Below are 18683 nucleotides of genomic sequence, written 5' to 3'. Positions count from 1 at the left end.
TCCAATTAGATACCCAATAAAGCACTATACCCCTCACTCTTTTCATATTTGCTGCCATTACAAAGACAGGCCATTTAACCTAATTAGAAAATGGCCAATTTAGAGGATCAAATCTATGTCAACTGGGATCTCAAAGACATCAAATACAATAAACAAATATTAGTTCAGTAATTTTTTAACCCATAGCTAAGTGTTTCAAAACTACTTATGAAAAGCCATACACAAGCGTATTACCCTGTTGTGCAATGCGTATGCGCTACTTCTAAATTTGTTGGATGGAAATTGGAGAAACAAAACTAAATACAGTACAAACATACCTGAAGACTTTCAGATGCTTTGCATTGATAATATCTGGTATCTCTGCAGAAAGAAAGCAATGAGTTGAATAAAATAAAACATTTTTTTTAAACTAATCAAAGCAATAAATAAATTTACCCAATTATGCCTGTCCAAACTCTATACTTGATGTACCAAATGAAATTCTGGTCATAAATCTGCAGTCAGGATATCTAGGCATTCCAGGCAGTGCAGAAAATTGGGACTAAACTGATACTTTTGACGCATTTGAGCTATGAGGAAAGGATGAAGAGCCCAGGATTAATAACTTTGGAGAACAGAAAATTCAGGAGAGTATTATTCAAGTATTGAGGATCCTTATAGAATAAATAAATTGAACACAATAAGGTTTTCAAGGCCATGACAAACGTTAGAACCAGGGGACACAGTTAAGCTTAGAGGAAAGAAGGTTCACAATTGATTTAGATTTAATTATGTTACGTAGAGGGTAGTGAATAGGACGATTGGACTGCCAAAGGGTACAGTGTTGAAAACTTTATAGCAAAATTAAACAATTATTTCTGTGTTAAAAAATCTATTTTTAGGTTTGTTAATAAAGTATAACATTGTGACACTTATTACTCTACATAAAGTAAACTACTTCTCCAAGGAAGTAGAGAAAGGGAAAAAAAATAACTGACAGCTTCCCAGAAGCTAACCACAGCTACAACTAGAGGGCAACATTTAGAGAAGTTCAGAATTAACACTCTTTTGGCACAGAAAGAATACAAATATAAAGATAAAGATAAATATCCAACAGTTTTGCTGCTACTTTTGGCTTTTACCAGTTACAGCAGAAGTCTAATTCTGGAAAGCCTTTTGACTCCTGAGTTAACAGTTGTACACTTAAAAAAACCATCAGAGTTAACTCGAGCATTCTATCTTAATAATAACAAGGGAACTATAAATTCTTTATGCTACCAGATGAAAATATAAGTGCATTAGTCAGGTAACATTTCAAGAGATGATTGCTCATAGGCACCACTTTCCAGTAATTCAAATGAATGATGGTGTCTCAGAAAGAGATTTTCCATTAATATTTGATGGATAAAATTCTGTGCCGCTTTTAGTGAAGAATATTTCCTTTGCATTTTTTTCAGAGCAAAAGGCACTCAACCGTTGTTTAGTGGTTTTCAAAGCCTAAACCATTTGTGTTAAAAAAGAGCTGTAAACTTCACAAATTCCTATACAAGATAGGATAAAAAACTAGTATGAACACAAGTTAACTTGCTAATGAGGAATAACATAGTATAAGCTAAAAGCATTGCAAAGAGTCTATTAGTGAGCAACATCAATCTTCTCTCCTACTATTCACCACTCCTTCTCCTAACCCTTCAAGTTTGAAGTTCATACTTGCACTTTGGAAGACTAATAGTACAAAATAAAGCATAGCTAAAGCAAAATCTCTTGCTCCTGGCTGGCATTTGGTTTTGTGAATGTCAGGTTTATTGTAACAGGGATGGAGTGAAAGGAAAAAAAGAAATTTGTTGACATTCATTACACAAGGTATCACAGAAGTATCAAGAGCATTGAGATCAACTATTTATCATTACATTTTAAGGACTGGCCTTAGAGATTGACATTTTGAGACTTTAGGCCATGAACCTCCGAGTTGTATTGCAACAAGCTTCTGCTTTTCCTGCTGGTTTTTATCTACCGATGAGTACATTCTGAGGAATTATTCAGCAATATATTTAGAAATATTAGCTATAAAATTACCAGAATAAGACTTTCAGCTAGATCTTCACTTCTATGAACATAAAATATAAACAGCATGAAAATGCTTCCATTATGTTGTTTTCATGAAAAATCTGAGATGTGGCAGCAGATAGAACTTTGGCATCACAATTTTTGGGGACAAATAAAAGGTCACTACAAACTTAAGCCAAACTTTCAGACAGAACCCAAATATATTTCAAACATCAATTAATTCAAGGAAACAGTACATCTACTACAAAAAGGAAAGCTATACTTACCTGTGTAAAAAAAAAAAAACAACAGGCAATTTGATCCATAAATTCTATGCTGGTGATTTTCTCTAAATGAGCCATCTAGTCGAATCGGACTCTAAAATTCAGTACACAAACTTTAATCCTTTTCTTCAAGGAATTTCCTAATTCTCTTTTAAAATAATTTATGCTTTTTCTTCAAAATGGACTGTGGTTGAACATTTCAAGTGCCAATTGCATAATTATTTGCTAACTGCAAATCTTGGGGAAGGTGGAGGAGTAGTGGTGATGTCAAGGGATCAGTAATCCATCGTTACTATAGGCTAGTACTCCAGGGACATTGGTTCAAATCAATTTAAATTTAATTAATTAATAAAAACTGGAATTGAAAGCCAGTCTCAGTAATGGTGGCCATGAAACTATCATTGATTGTTGTAAAAACCCATCTGGTTCACTGATGTTCTTTAGAGAAGGAAATCTGCCATCCCTACTCGGTCTGGCCTACATGTGGTTCCAGATCCACAACAACGTGGTTGAGTCTTAACTATCTTCTGAAATGGCCTAGCAAGCCCCTCATTTCAAGAGCATTTAGAGATGAGTGACAAGTGCTGGCCTTGCCAGCAACGCCCACATTCCATAAAAATTTTATTTTAAAACACGTTTAACTTTTTATATCTTAAATTTCTGGCTTTTCATTAACACCTTGCTAACCAAAGAAAAGAAACTCATCACTGTTTATCTTGTCACAATCAGTCATGAAGGTCATGAAGGTCTCCACAACTCAACCTTCACAAGTTCCTCAAACATTTTCATAATTGTAATCCATTGTCCCTGTTAACACCCAACTTTTGTATCATTGCTGCAACTTTTCAAATGCTTTTATGTCCTTGAGGTTCCCAAAACTAAATTACCAAATTCAAACAGATTAGAATAAATTTCTGTAACCTTACCACAACAAATGGTAATCATTTATTCAGATATCTAACAAGAGGTAGCCTTAGGAACACCCCCAGCATTAACCACAGTGGAGCTCAACAGCTGGGTGCAACAGATAAAGCCGAAGGATTTGTAAGTATATTCAGCCAAACGTGGAGCATGTTACCCAAATTTTCTAAGAACATAAGATCATTAAAAAAAGCAGGAAGAGACTATTCTGCCTCTCGAGGCTGCTCTGTCATTCCATAACTGCATGGCTGATCTGATTGTGGCCTTAAATCCATTTTCCTGCCTGCCCCCATAACCATGAACTCCATTGTTATCAAAAATCTGCCTAACTCAGCCTTGAATATATTTACTAACCCAGTCTCCACTCCTCTCTGGGGAAGAGAATTCTAAAGACTACTGGCCCTCAGAAGAAATACCTCATCTCCAGTTTAAATAAGACCCCCCTTATTTTTAAACTGTATCCTCTAGTTCTAGAATCCCCCAGGAGGGGAAACAAACTCTCAGCCCTATCAAGCCTACTCAGAATCTTACATGTTTCAATAAGGCCATCTCTCATTTTTCTAAACTCCAATTAATACAGGCCTAACCTGCTCAGTCTTTCCACACAAGACTATCCCTGCATCTCAGAAATCAGCCGAGTGAATCTTCTCTGAATCTCTTCCAATGCACGTGTATACCTCCTTAAATAAGCAGATCAAAACTGTACACAATACTCCAGGTGTAGACTCACCAATGTCCTGCACAGTTGAAGCAACACTTCCATGCTTTTATACTCCATCCCCCTTGCAATAAAGGCCAACATTTCATTTGCCTCCTTAATTGCTTTTCTTAACCTGCATGTTGACTTTATATGATTCATGTACAAGGACACTCGCATCCCTCTGTCCTGCAGCATTCTGCAGTCTCTTTCTATTTAAGTAATATTCTCATATTCTGCTTTTCTATTCTTCCTGCCAAAGTGGATAACCACACATTTTCCCACATTATACTCCATCTGCCAAATTTCTGCCCACTCACTTAACCTATCATTAGTTCTTTGCAGACTTTTTGTATCCTCCTCATAACTTGTTTTCATACCTACCTTAGCATTGTCAGCAAATTTGGCTACAGTATGTTCATCCCTTCACCCGTTGCATTACAACTCTGAGGTTCATGGCCGAAAGTCTCAAGATGTCAATCTCTATAGCTCGTAAATAGTTGAAGTTCTGATTGGGCGCAGTGAAAGTTTTCATTGCAGACAACATACCAGATGAATGCCTACACACCAGAACTAGCCACTCCAGTAGTCAGGCTGTTCCAGCGCTGCTATAACCCTAGGATTTACTTACAATGTGAAAAATTGGTGCAACTTATTCACAAAAAAAATAGGATAAATCTAAACTGGCCAATTAGCTTCCTGTCAGCCTCCTTCCAATCATCGTAAACTGATGGAAAGCGTCATCAACAGTGCTGACAAATGACCTATATTGCTCATCAATAACCTGCTCAGCTATGCTTAGTTTGGGAACTGTTTAGCTTCAGACCTCATCACAGGCTCGATCCGGACATGGATGCACGAAGTGAACATTAGAAGCTAACAGTAGCTTCCCTCCAACATGAAGACGTAATTCAACCAAGTATGGCTCCAAGCCCTAGGAAGTGAGCTCTGTACCTCAGGGAGCTGAAGAATTTTAAAAATACAAAGTAAAGAACTTAAAAATGTTAATAACATATCTCCTCGTGTGACGCTCGCCCAATGTCATTGCGCGTCTTTTTACGCTCGTTCGGGTCAGGCACACACTCGCCTGAAGAGTGCAGTATTCAGCCCCATGTGTCTTAATTTTAATTAGTAAGTCTCCTATGGGGAACCTTTTCAAATATCTTTCAAAACTTCCTATGTATAATAATGTAGACTGCAATGTTATCAACAAACTCCATTACCTCCTCAAGGAATCTGACAAATTTGTAAGAAACAAGTTGCTTTTACATATTCCTGCTGGGTGTCTTTGGTTAATCCACATTTTTCAAGGTGAGATTAATTTTTTCCTATAGTGGGCCTTCTACAAGCTTTGGATTTGCAGAATTTTCTAAAATGTACTTTCTGGCAAGCACCAGGAATGCCGGGAATAAAATTCCAGCTATTGCTTTATAAGTATTAGTGAAAACTTTCAGCTAAAAATTGTTAATTAACATGTTTTGATTTAGCCAGGCACTAAATTCTAAACTATATTTTTTTCTTAAATAGACAATTTAGAATTGCATCAGCTGCCAACCACGTGCAAAATTACCACAGTGAATAATAGGGCAAGAAATGTGATAACAAAAGGGTATAATAAATATGAACACATATCTGAACATGAAGAGGCAGAAAAAAAAAATTATCATCCAACTGATAGTATACAAAAAAGGTGAATAATTCAACTCTGGCACTGCCAATAACCACTTATCTCAAAGAGGTTTCCGTGAAAGAAACATGAAATGAAAAAAAATCATCTCCTAATCTCCTAATCTGAAATGGGGTTGAAGAACAATGCAATCATTTGGTCTTTGAGTCATTTACGGCACAGGAGATGGTGGCATAACGGTAATGCCACTGGACTACCAATCCAGAGGCCTAGGCAGCTGATGGAATTTAAATTCAGTTAATAAATCTGGCCTAATGGTGGCCATGAAACTATCGTCCATTGTCGCCAAAACCTATCTGCTTCACTAATGCCTTTTAGGGAAGGATATCTACCATCCTTACCTGGTTTGACCTACATGTGACTCCAGACCCACTTTCAAATGCCCTCTGAAATGTCCTAGCAAGCCACTCAGTTGTATCAAACCACTAAAATTCCAAAAGGAATGAAACTGGACGGACCATCCGGCATCGACCTAGGCACCTGAAACAACAATGGCACATCCAGCTCCATTGAACCTTCAAAGTCTACTTAGGATTACTAATATTCTGGGGACTTGTGCCAAAACTGGGAGCGCTGTACTACAGATTAATCAAGCAATAGCTTAACATAGTCATACTCATAGAATCATACCTTACAATGTCCCTGGCATCACCACCAGAGGTGGCAAAACAGTGGTATAGTCCTCAACATCAACTCTGGACTCCATGAAATCTCATGGCATCAGGTCAAACATTGGCACCTACCGTGTTACTACCTACTGCCCTCCCTCAGCTGATTTTGAACACTGCCTGGAAGAAGCAATGAGTGTAGAAAGGGCATAGAATGTATTGTGTGTGGGGAACTTCAATGTCCATTAGCAGGAGTAGTTCAATAGCACCACTACTGACCGAGCCAGCTGAGTCCTAAAGGAAATAGGTGCTAGACTGGGTCCGCGGCAGGCAGTGACGGAATCAACAAGAGGGAAAAACCTACATGACCTCATCCTCACCAACTTACCTGTCATAGGTGCATCTGTCCATGACAGTATTGCTAGGAGTGACCACTGCACAGTCCTAGAGGAGATGAAGTCCCGTCTTCACATTGACGATAGTCTCCACTGTTTTGTGTGGCATGACCACTGTGCTAAATGGGATAGATCTAGCAACTGAAAACTGGCCATCCATGAGGCACTGTGACCATCAGCAGCAGCAGAACTGTACACAACCGCAATCTGCAACCTCATGGCCTGGCACATCCCCCAATCTATCATTGCCATCAAGCGGGGATCAACCCTTGTTCAATGAAGAGTGCAGAAGGGCATGCCAGGAGCAGATTCAGGCATACCTAAAAATGAGGTGTCAACCTGGTGAAGCTACAACACAGGCCAACTTGCATGACAAACAGCGAAAGCAACATGCAATAGAGCTAAGCGATCTCACAACCAATGGATCAGGTCTAAGCTCTGCAGTTCTGCCACATCCAGTCTTGAATGGTGAGGGTCAATTAAACAACCAACTGGAGGAGCAGAAACTACAAATATCCCCATCCTCAATGATGGGGGAGCCCAGCACATCAGTGCAAAAGGTGGCGGCTCAAGCATTTGTAACCATCTTCAGCCAGAATTGCCTAGTGGATGATCCACCTTGGCCTCCTCCTGAGGTCCCCAGCATCACAGATGCTGGTCTTCAGCCAATTCTATTTACTCTACGCGATATCAAGAAATGGCTGAAGGCAATGGATACTGCAAAGGCTAAGTGCTTTGACAACATTCCAGCAATAATACAGAAGGTTTGTGCTCCAGAACTAGACATTCCCCTAGCCAAACTGTTCTAGTATAGCTACACTAGCATCTACCCTGCAATGTGGAAAATTGCCCAGGTATGTCCTGCAAGACACATCCAACCCGGCCAATTACCCCATCAGTCTACTCTCCATCATCAGCAAAGTGTTGAAAAGTGTCGTCAACAGTGCGATCAAACGGCAATAACCTGCTGACTGACACTGTGTTTGGGTTCTGCCAGGACCACTCAGCTCTTGGCCTCATTACAGCCTTGGTCCAAACATGGACAAAACAGCTGAACTCAAGAGTTGAGATGAGAGTGACTGCCCTTGACATCAAGGTAGTATTTGACTGAGTATTGCATCAAGGACCCTAGCAAAACTGGATTAAATGGGAATCGGGGGAAAGCTCTCCTCCTAGCACAAAGGAAGATAGTTGTGGTTGTTGGAGGTCAGTCATCTCAGGCTCAAGGCATCATTGCAGGAGTTCCTCAGGGTAGTGTCCTGGGCCCAACTATCTCCAGCTGCTTCATCAGTGACCTTCTTTCCATCATAAGGTTAGAAGTGGGGATGTTTGCTGATGATTGCACAATGTTCAGCACCATTCATGCTTCCTCAGATACTAAAGCAGTCCATGCCAATATGCAGCAAGACCTGGATAACATTCAGGCCTGAATTGATAAGTGACAAATAACATTTGCACCACACAAGTGCCAGACAATGACCATCTAACCAACTCCCTTTAACATTCAGTGGCATTACCATTGCTGAACGCCTGAGTATAACATCCTGGGGGTTACCACTGACTAGAAACTGAACTGAACCAGCCACATAAATACTGTGGTTACAAGAGTAGGTTAGCAGATAGGAATTCTGTGACAAGTAACTCATCTCCTGACTCCCCAAAGCCTGCCCACCATCGACCAGGCACAAGTCAGCAGTGTGATGGAATACTCTTCACTTTCCTGGATGAATGCAGCTGCAACAACACTCAAAACGCGTGACACCATCCAAGACAAAACTGGAGTGCTGGTTTGCAATCCACCCATCACCTTCAACCATCACTCCCTCTACCACCAATGCACAGTGGCAGCACTGTGTACCATCTAGAAGATGCACTGCAGGAACTCAACAAGGCTCCTTTGCCAGCACCTTCCAAACCCACAACCTCTACGATCTGGAAGGATAACCCGCAAATCCCCCTCCAAGCCACTCACCATCCTGATTTGGAAATATATCACCATTCCTTCACTGTTGCTAGGTCAAAATCCTGGAGCTCCCTTCGTAACAGCACTGTGGGCTTACCTACGCCACATGGACTGCAGTGGTTCAAGGCAGCGGTTCAAAGGCAATTCAGGATGGGCAATAAATGCTGGCCTAGCCAACAATGACCACATCCCGTGAAAGAAGAAAAAAAAATCATTTGGTCCATCAAGTGTCTACATAGAGCAATCCAGTCAGTCCCATTCCCCCGCTCTTATAAAATTCTCCAATGAAGGTCAGCAAGTGTTAAGTGATAAAAGTTGCATATGTATAAAGCGGCACTATACTTCTGAATATAACAAACTAACATTTGCAGCCATTTCTCGCATTTATTCAAATAGATGCACCACACCCAAAGGCACTTTTATATTGACAGTCAGCTACTCAATGCAGATGCACTACTTCTACTGCCAATAAAAGTTTAAAATAATGAACAAGGTCCTGAGAATAAAGGTCTGAGGCGTGAAACATGGAGTTTTTTTTTAACTGAAGCTACAAGCTGAACCTGCATTTAGGTACAAGAAAATTGGTGGTGGGTGGAGGGGGAGGGTGCATTACAATCAAATGCCACTCTCTGAAGTCACAGCATCAATATACAAGTTCCTAATCACACACTTAACTTGGCAACCTATGAAAAGGATCCATTCATGAAGTTAAACAGTTTTTTAACAAAAACAAATTTCTGGAAGGAATCTTCTGTTTCAGAACCTGTGCTTGGTTTGGTCAATCTCGCCAATTTATCCTCCCAATTTGGGAGTGATTATCATATAGAACCAAAGAGGGAGAAAGGTTTTGTCTTAATGAGTTTTCTTCCGATCTCTTTTATAGTACAGCACAGTGAAAAAACAAGAGGATAATGGGCTCCATTCAAAATCAAGAACCCTGAGTCTGAAAATACTAAAGTAATAGTGAAAGATAACCAGTAGCCTGAAAACAAGCTGTGGAATACTGGCTTTGCTCTAAAATTTCACTTCCACTAACTTAGCAGTCATTAAGCTGTTTAAAATTAAAACTGCCACTAAATTGAAGATATATAAATAAATGCTTTGAAAGGTAAATTTGGGCAGATTTGCCCAAAACAAGTACCCAAAAGTGTCACTGCTGGTCCATTATTACATATCATACAGCCCTAACCTTTTAGGAGCAACTTCGTGTCTTTTTTGTAAGTTTTTGATTTTCCTCGGCCAATTATCTTCCTCTGTCTCTCATCTTTCTAATGCATTGACATATGACAGAGGAAAGACTCCACAGGCCATGGAAATCCTCTGGAAATTTCTTCTGCCAGCAGAATGAATCCAATAATGGGCAGGGGGAGAGAAGGGACAAGTACATTATAAGGTTAAAGTGTCCTCTGATCACATGCACACAAGTGATTTCCAGCAAAAGTTACTGGCTGGTGATTTAGATCAGTGCGCTGCCTATCTTCCCTACCTCTTCTTCACCAACATTAGAACCCTTGTCTATGCCTTAATTGCCTAACAACTTGACTTTTATAACAATCTTTCAATTGGCCTCCCAAATGAGACCTGCTGCACCGAGCAAGCTACCTTTAGGCGTGCAACAAGTGTAGCAGTTATTAAAATGAGGTTCAAGGTTTAATTATGGCTGAGCCTCAGCTTCTACCAGATGCATGCCTAGACCAATTTCTAGCCTGCAATACCTGCACGAACAATTTGTTTCAAACAACTGCACAAATGAATGTCCAGGTCTCAATGCAGTACAGGAATGTGGTGACAACAACTGCTCTCTACACTAGGAATTTTGTTGATTTGTGGAGCTCTTTGTTGTCAAACACTTGCTGCTGTAGTTTGTAGAAAGCTGAGCTGGTGCAGCTGGTCTGGTTCTGCTGATCTGGTGCTGGATCTGCTCGTCAATGATGGCCTTTTGAGAGAGGTGGCAGCCAAGGTATAGCTGCCCAGTGCTCAACATATTCCAGAGTCTCTCCTTCAACATATATGGGAGGTAGAATATTTGGTTGATCAGGTATGGGTTGACTTATGAGTTTTATTTTGGCAACATTCGAGATCAGGTCAAGTCTCTTATATGCAGGATTAAAGAGATTGAGAGTGGCTTGCAAATCTGGTGCAGAGTGGACAACAACTGCAAACTGTAGGTCATGGATGTCTAAACTGGTGGTCTGTTTAGCTTTGGCACAGAGGCGACTGAAGCTTTTCATCTAAGTGGTATTTAATACTCACACCAGAGGGCAGTTCTGCTCCGGAATTATGAGCACCTAGGGGCTAAATTAAAATGCAGAACCTCAAAGGTAATAATCTGACTTACTAGCTGAGCTATGAGACAAGTAGCATAGGGTAAATAAGACTAGAGATGTATGCACGGCTCAAAGATTGGTGTGGGAGAAATGTTTCAATTCATGGGACAATGGCACCAATACTGGGAAAAGTGGGAGCTATATTGTTGGGACAGTCTTCACCTGAACCATGCTGAGAGTAGTGTTCTGACAAGTTGTATAACTAGGACGGTAGAGAGGGCTTTAAACTGAATAGTGTGGTGCAGTGATCATGTGAGGGTAAGTAGGATAGCAATCTGTGTAACGATAATCAGAGAGTACAAACTTAAGTGTGCACCAGCAGATAAGGCCAGAAATTGCAAAAATGGTAAAAAGACAGAATTAAACGCTTTGTATCTGTACGCACTTAGCATTTGCAACAAGATAGATAAGTTGTTACTGCACATAGAAATAAATATATATGGCCTGATAGCCATTACAGAGACCCCAAGGCTGGAATCTGAATATTGAAGGGTGTTTGACATTTTGGAAAGACAGGAAACTAGGAAAAAGTGGTGGGGGGTAGCTCTGTTAATTAAGGATGATATTTGGACAGTAGTAAGAGATGACCTTAGCTCGAAAGAACAAGATGTAGAATCAGTTTGGGTAGAGATAAGAAATGGGAAAGGTAAGAGGTCAGTTGCGGGAGTAGTTTATAGGCCCCTTACAGTAGTTACACTGTAGGATAGAGCATACAAGATAAAATAGAGGAGAAACGGTGAAGTAAGGTCCTATAATAATCATGGGTGAGTTTAATTTACATGCAGAGTGAGTGAATCAGATTGGCAAAGGTAGCCTGGAAAATGAGTGTATAGAGTATGAGTTCACAGAGTGCATTTGGGACAACTTCTTAGAGCAGTATATTCTAGTGCCAACCAGGAAACAGGCTATTCTGGATCTGTTAACGTGCAATGAAACAGGATTAATCAATAACCTCGTAGTAAAGGAGCCTCAAAGCGACAGCGATCATAACATAATAGAATTTCACATTCAATTTGAAAGTTAGGAGTCTGGGTCTAAGACTAGTGTTTTAAAGCTAAATAAAGGTAATTATAAGGGTGTGAAGGCAGAGTTAGCTAAACTGAACTGGGAAATTAGGTTAAAAGCTAAGACGGTAGAGGTGCCGTGGCAGACTTTTAAGGAGCTATTTAATAATTCTCAGCAAAGATTTATCCCAGCGAGTAAAAAGACTCTAGGAGAAGGATGCATCATCCAGGGCTAAATAAGGGAGTTATGGATAGTATCAAATTGAGAGAAACACTGGGCTAATCTGCAAAGATTAATGGTAGGTCAGAAGAATGGACAGATTTATGAACCAGCAAAGAATGACTAAAAGAATAAGAGCGAGAAATTAGAGTATAAGAGAAAGCCAGCTAAAAATATAAAAACATATAGTAAGAATTTCTACAAGTATTTAAAAAGGAAAAGAGTAACTAAAGACAGTGTTGATCCTCTAGGGTGAAAGTCTGGGGAATTAATAATGGAAAATAATGAAATGACAGAAGCATTGAATATGTATCTTATGTCTTTTTTCACTGTAGAAGACTTAGAAAACTTCCCAAAGATACTTGAAAAGCAAAAGGCGAAAGGGAGGGAGGAACTTGAAAACAGTCGTCACCATGGAAAACAAAAACAGAATTACCTGGAAAAACTCAGCAGGTCTGGCAGCATCGGCGGAGAAGAAAAGAGCCGACGCCTCGAGTCCTCATGACCCTTCAACAGTTCTGGATTTTGGATTTCCAGCATCCGCAGTTTTTTGTTTTTGTCACCATGGAAAAGGCTGTTATGACCAAGCAGCTGGTAAAGCCAAGTTATTTTTTAAAAACCCCAGCGGGAAACTTTAAACAACTGTCATAACCTATAATTTTAAGTGTTATGTTTGAGATGCAACTCTACATTCAGAAATCATACCACCAGTTCTCGAGGGGTTTTATATTAAGCTAAATGAAACATTTTATTAATTTAAACAAGTTAAATATGTATACATGGCTACAAATTATACGATCATAACTTATAACAAATTCCCAAACTAATCTCTGTTAAAGCAACAGCAACCCATGTACTTAACCAGACACCAGGCAAAGCATTTTCACCTTACAAAGTCAAAATGAGGTTCTGTTCACCTTGATTGTTGTGGAGACAGTTGAAGGCTTACAGCTGCTTTTGATCTCACATTGCCTCTGCTCTACACACACAAAACGGTTGTCTTGTTATACCTAGCGCAGCCCATTGAATGTAAAGTCTCATTGTATCACCAGCCACTTTGAACTCCAGCTCTCTAAAAATAAAACCCCTTTCATAATACCAATTTTATTAATAAAATTGGTAAGACCACATCTGAAGTATTGTGTAGTCTTGGTCTCCTTATTTGAAAAAGGATATAATTGTGTTAGAAACAATTCAGAGAAGATTCGTGCAACTCATTCCTGGGATGGAGGGCTTATTTCATGAAGAAAGGTTGAACAGGTTGGGCCTTTACCCACTGGAGTTTAGAAGAATGAGAGCTGATCTTATTGAAACATATAAGATCCTGATGGGACTCGAAAGGGTGGATACCAGGAAGATGTTTCCTCTTGTGGGAGAGACCAGAACTAGAGGACACAGTTTAAGAATAAGAGGCTTCCCTTTTAAGGCAGAGATGAAGAGAATTTTTTTTTTTTGCTCTCGGAGGGTCGTTAGTCTGTGGAATTCTCTGCCCCAGAAAACAGTGGGGGCTAGGTTATTGAATTTATTCAAAGCTGAGTTAGATTAATTTTTGATAGACAAGGGAATCTAGGTTTATGCAGGGGCAGACAGTAAAGTGGAGTTGAGGTCATAATCAGACCAGCCATGATCTTAACGAATAGTGGAGAATGCTTGAAGGGTCGAATGGCCTACTCCCACTCCTAAGTCCTATGTTCCGACGTCCTATGTGATTGAAAGATGAATTTGGATTGTGCTGTCTGAGTATGTGCAGTGTACCTAATTTTCCAGGATGTAACAGCGCCAGTAGTTTACACAGTTATAGCTATGGGTATTGTTTTCTTGAAGTCTCATGCCTACAGGTCAATCTAGGCTAGTGAATTGTTCTACTGATTGCTACTGACAACACTGGTTGACCAACGAATCAGTACTCCTCAATGTTGGCCATCATCTAGATAAAGCATTGAGGGCACTAAGTACACAAAATGTCTTCTGGGTTATGAACTTCAATATTTACTATGGGATTTCCAGTATTTACATTCAATAGAGGTAAAGAACACGTCATTCCTCAGCTGTATGCAAGCAAATGCAAGAGACGAGGCTGAAATGGTTGTAAACATCTGCAGCCAAAAATGCCAAATGGATGAAGCTACTTGGCCTCATTCCAAGATCCCCACCATCATGGATGCATTATCCAGCAAATCTGATTCATTCATGTGACATCCTGAAGCAGATGCGCACGGTTAACATACGGCAAAGGCTAAAGACTTTGATAGTATATTGGCCTATGTGCTGAAGACCTTGCAGAACATACCAGTTCCCTGGCTTTTGCAAGATTGAAATTATTATTTTTTTGTTAGTTATTGGTAACAAGAACATGGAGAAAAGTAAATGAAGTTGAGATATAGATCAGCCATGATCTAACAAAATGATAGAACATGCTGAAGGAGCTGAGTGGCCTCCCCTATTCCTTTGTTTGTGAAACCAGGGCGCATTATATTATATTTTAATTAGAGGTAAACAAGATTGAAAATTACTTTTGCCCTTCCAAGTACCATTAGAAACCCACACGCCAACAAACTGATATTAAGAATTTGAAAGAGCACATTTGAAATTGGTTAATTGGGCTGAGTCCAGATTATAAGAATAAAATTAGAGCGCAACCCACTTTTAATTAAACACTTATCAAATATCAATACTTTAAGAATATTTATAGGAGGGGACTGGTAAGGTAACAAATAAAGTACTCATACCTATTCCATTTTCTTCATACAGACTCCTCTCACGTTCAATGCTGTGTTTGAGAACGGCTTCCCGAGCCTCGTGCTGTCTTCCTTGCCTGCCTTTGATGCTATTCGTCAATTCAATTTGCTCCAACTCAGTATCGAACCTGTGCAAATACCTCGAGTGAGGCAGAAATCAGATTTCCCTAAGTAATTAATATATAAGACCCAGTAAAGTTGCAAGTCATTGGTCTGGATTTTGAGTCAGCAGTGGAGGAACAGCGCTCACCATTCACTACCCTGACAGCTGCCCAGAAAGTGTTAGCAGGTTTTTGAACAGCGGCTTGTTGTAATCTGGCGCCTGATCCAGCATGGAATCTGAGAGCAGAACAAGCGGCATCAAGGCACTTCAACCAGCTGGAAGAATCCCCGCCGATTCATAAGAGGGGCAATTTTAACCCTTAAAAGGTGGTTGGGCTCAGTTCAACAGGGCAGTTAAAAAGCCAGAAATCTGAAATGTGAATCTAAGGCTCCTCAAGCCAGTTTCAATGCAAGTGGACTTGGAGGTGAGTTGGTTGTTTACATATTTTAATGAGACTAAGTTTCTTCATGGGGATTCGATGCTTAGGTGCAGATTTCAGGTTTGCCTGGTCTGGGGAATTGTGGTAGATGATAATGACTAAATCCAAATGGCAAGTACTTTTACAGCAAGGTTTTTGGGCCAAGGGAGCATGAATGTTTCCTCCAGACTCAATAAATTACGCAATAAACCCCTATCCCACCATGATTTGTTTGCTTCCCCCAAATCCACAAACAAATGGCCATGACTGCCATCTGCTCTTCTCAACTGCCATCTATACCCCACCACCCACCCCCTGACCATGATTGGAGCCTCCGCCCCCACTAGATCCACCTGCTTTCAATCCAGCTCTCCAGTGGCCTTGTGCTGCAGGATGTCCTGCCCAATAAGCAGCTAGCCTGTCAAAGAGGGCAGGGAATATACAGAAAAAGTTAAAGATGATTTGGGGAAACACATTTCCCAACATCAAAACAAGCCCCAGTCTGCCTCCCCGTCTCTAAGCCAATGCCTAACCCGGTGAGTTTTAACCCAGAAGTATTAAGCAGGATGTATAAATTTGATTTAAATCATGTATAGAAAGCGGAAGATTGAGAGAGAGAAAAATGAGGAGGGATAAAAGAGACAGGTGAAGTAAAAACAAATTCTTTAAATTAATTAACTTCTGAAGGAATTATGTCCACAATTGTAAAATTATATTTTCAGGGCCACAGAGGTGATTTTCAATAATTATGATTTATCATGGGGTTAAAAATTCGCTCATTCCTGAATGCATCAGGCCTACCTTTTTACAGCCTCTTTAGTGGGGAATTAGTGAGCAAGTACCCCCAGTTCACACTATTGCATGCCTTTAAACAGCGAGTCTGTTAGCTAGAACTGTTATAGCAGTCTGTGAAGGAGTGATTATATCTAACTGCAACTTCTGCACTTTTGCACATTCGGATACCAAAAGTTGCTGTCTGACTTACTGCACAATAACGGTGAGCATTGTTAGCCTCACTATTACTATTAACACAAAATTCAGGCCAATATTTTAACTTACACCACCTCTTGCAGTGTCTCCTAGAGACATGCTTGTGAATGGTAAATAATAGTCAATGGACAAGAGCATCTCCCTATTTGCAGAAGAACTGTCATTGAACTGAAATGTTAACACTGTTTCTCTCTCTCCACAATGCTGCGAGATCTGCTGAGATTTCCAGAATTTTCTGTTTTTGCTTCAGGTTTGCAGCATCTCAGTATTTTCCCTTTATTATCTCGTTACTGTAAATTGTCGTTCAAAAGCCCACTAAAACACTGTGGACATCTGTAAATGCAATGACCAGCAAGTACCATTCCTTTACTTCTGATTACAAAACCTGAGCCAATGTTTACATAGAATACATAAGGGTCTGCACTTTAAAATGAAAAAAATAAATTACTATTCCCAAAGTCACTCTGAATATTGTGACAATCTCTGTGGAGACCATTAATGTTTAAACAGAAATTTGAAAACCCTGTGATTAGCTGAAAGAAATTACACAAGATTTTAGTTTTTAAGAAAAATGAACTTTACTGCAAAAAATATAAAAAAAATAAAGCAAACACCACCAACTTGACATAGCTTGTCAAGACTCAGGACCAGATTTTCGTGGAGTCATGGAGGCTCCAGCATCTTTAAAAATGACAGGTGCACCTGGATCCAGAAGTCCCTCCCCTATTTCTGGCTGATCCCATGAGCAATCCGGAATGTGGTAAAAGCTACACTAACAACGAATTTACCCAATCAATTGAGTTCGTAATACATTTGCTCTTTCCGAAGCGGCATATATTCATACACAGGGACCAGTCCTCTGCAAACAAAGGAAATGTTCAGACCTTGTACCTTTTTTGAATTACCCAAGTGCCTATCGTTACCCCTTGCTTTCTTCATGGCAACTCCGTGACCTGAGTCAACTTGCCAACCAACCAGCATCCTTTTTTCCTGTACTGTAAATTGTTGTGATTGTTTGAAATTTGGCATTCTTGCATTTGTCCTGATAAGTGCAAAACGATAAGCTTCAGTAAGATGGCTCCCTTTTCGTCAACAGCCAAATTTAATGACTGATCCCCAAATGAAGAAATTACCAAAAGGATTCTATTTTTTGTAGCTTTTACTTTGACATGAATTGGAACCAATAAAAACTAAACATGAATTAACAGGCAAATGATACTTCAAATAAAAAAACAAATTTCACTTCAAATAACTGATACAACAAGATGCATCTTACACGAAAACAAGCACTGGCATCATTCGCCAGAGACATGAAATAGCATGTGTGGTCTCAAAGTTCTCTAACTCAGCCTCTGGTACATAAGATCTCTTACTATCCCACTCAATCGATTTGCCCCTCGAGTCACGGTCACTAGCAGCCTTATTCTACCAATGGACTCAGTGACAGGTGTTACTCCTGCAGAACCTCCTTTGCAAGATTCACGACAGTCTTGATGGCATATATTCCAGAGACTCCTTTTTATCACCCTTTTAAATAAATCCCATTAAATGAATTGGTCTGCTATGACAACACACAGCAGCAGTAAAATTATCCAATTCACAATCCATGCTCTAACCCTGTCTTCAGTTTTCTGTCCTGTTTGACTGTATGACAAACACAGAGCTCCTTGTAAATGTGCCTTCTCTGTTCTCCCCTCTGCCGTAGCTCTCCTTTGTGTCTGCCAGTCACAAGGCCTCTTTGTTTCTTAACTTTTCGCCTGTTGCTACTGTTTCCAAGTCAAGGGTCGCCAGATCACATGGGCCAGTATTTCTTATTACCTAAAGATATTACAATTGATCTCTTTTTATTGCAATTGATCTCTTTATAATTGATTCTAACTATTAAAAGTCCTTTTGAACATTCTTAAAACACATCTTATTTACAAAACAAGCTTCATTGCATAGTGTCATTTTATAGTCCTACAGAACCCAATACATTCACCTGACTTTATGACATTGTTACCATCTCTTGTGCTCTAAACTCTCGACAAGGCATCTGCAATCACAGTGGTTCACTCTGAAACATGCATAATATTTGGTATAAATAGCCTTAGCATCAAACTATACTGAAATAGCCTTTGGTTTTTGGTTTCCAACTTTTCTAGGAACACCAGGGTTGTGGCCTATATAGACTAGAGCCTTGGTTTTGCACTCATGTTTTTAAATCTGTATTGGACTTTGTACAGTCAGGACCCTGGTTTAGTATTAATAGGAGTCCAAAGATTTTTAAATTTTTTCAGTCTGGTTAACTTTATCAAGAACAA

The 18683-nt window shown here is 39.8% G+C and overlaps 1 protein-coding gene across 2 annotated transcripts in view; it reads right to left on the bottom strand.

Moving 5' to 3' along the window:
- Window positions 1-18683, bottom strand: part of tma16 (translation machinery associated 16 homolog) — a 50515-nt gene that overhangs the window by 2380 nt on the left and 29452 nt on the right. The window contains exons 5-6 of one of the 2 annotated variants that reach the window (XM_041187009.1): window positions 14861-14997; window positions 318-360 (exon numbers count right to left, since the gene is read on the bottom strand). In XM_041187009.1, the coding sequence (XP_041042943.1) occupies window positions 318-360; window positions 14861-14997 (180 nt within the window). Of the gene's footprint in view, window positions 1-317; window positions 361-14860; window positions 15010-18683 lie in introns of both variants that reach the window. The other variant, XM_041187000.1, reaches the window with a different exon arrangement.

This window comes from Carcharodon carcharias, chromosome 1 (genome assembly GCF_017639515.1).
Source record: "Carcharodon carcharias isolate sCarCar2 chromosome 1, sCarCar2.pri, whole genome shotgun sequence".
In the NCBI taxonomy this organism is placed as follows: domain Eukaryota; kingdom Metazoa; phylum Chordata; class Chondrichthyes; order Lamniformes; family Lamnidae; genus Carcharodon; species Carcharodon carcharias.
Note: the sequence above shows the minus strand (reverse complement) of the source record. Positions and strands in the feature narration are given on the sequence as shown.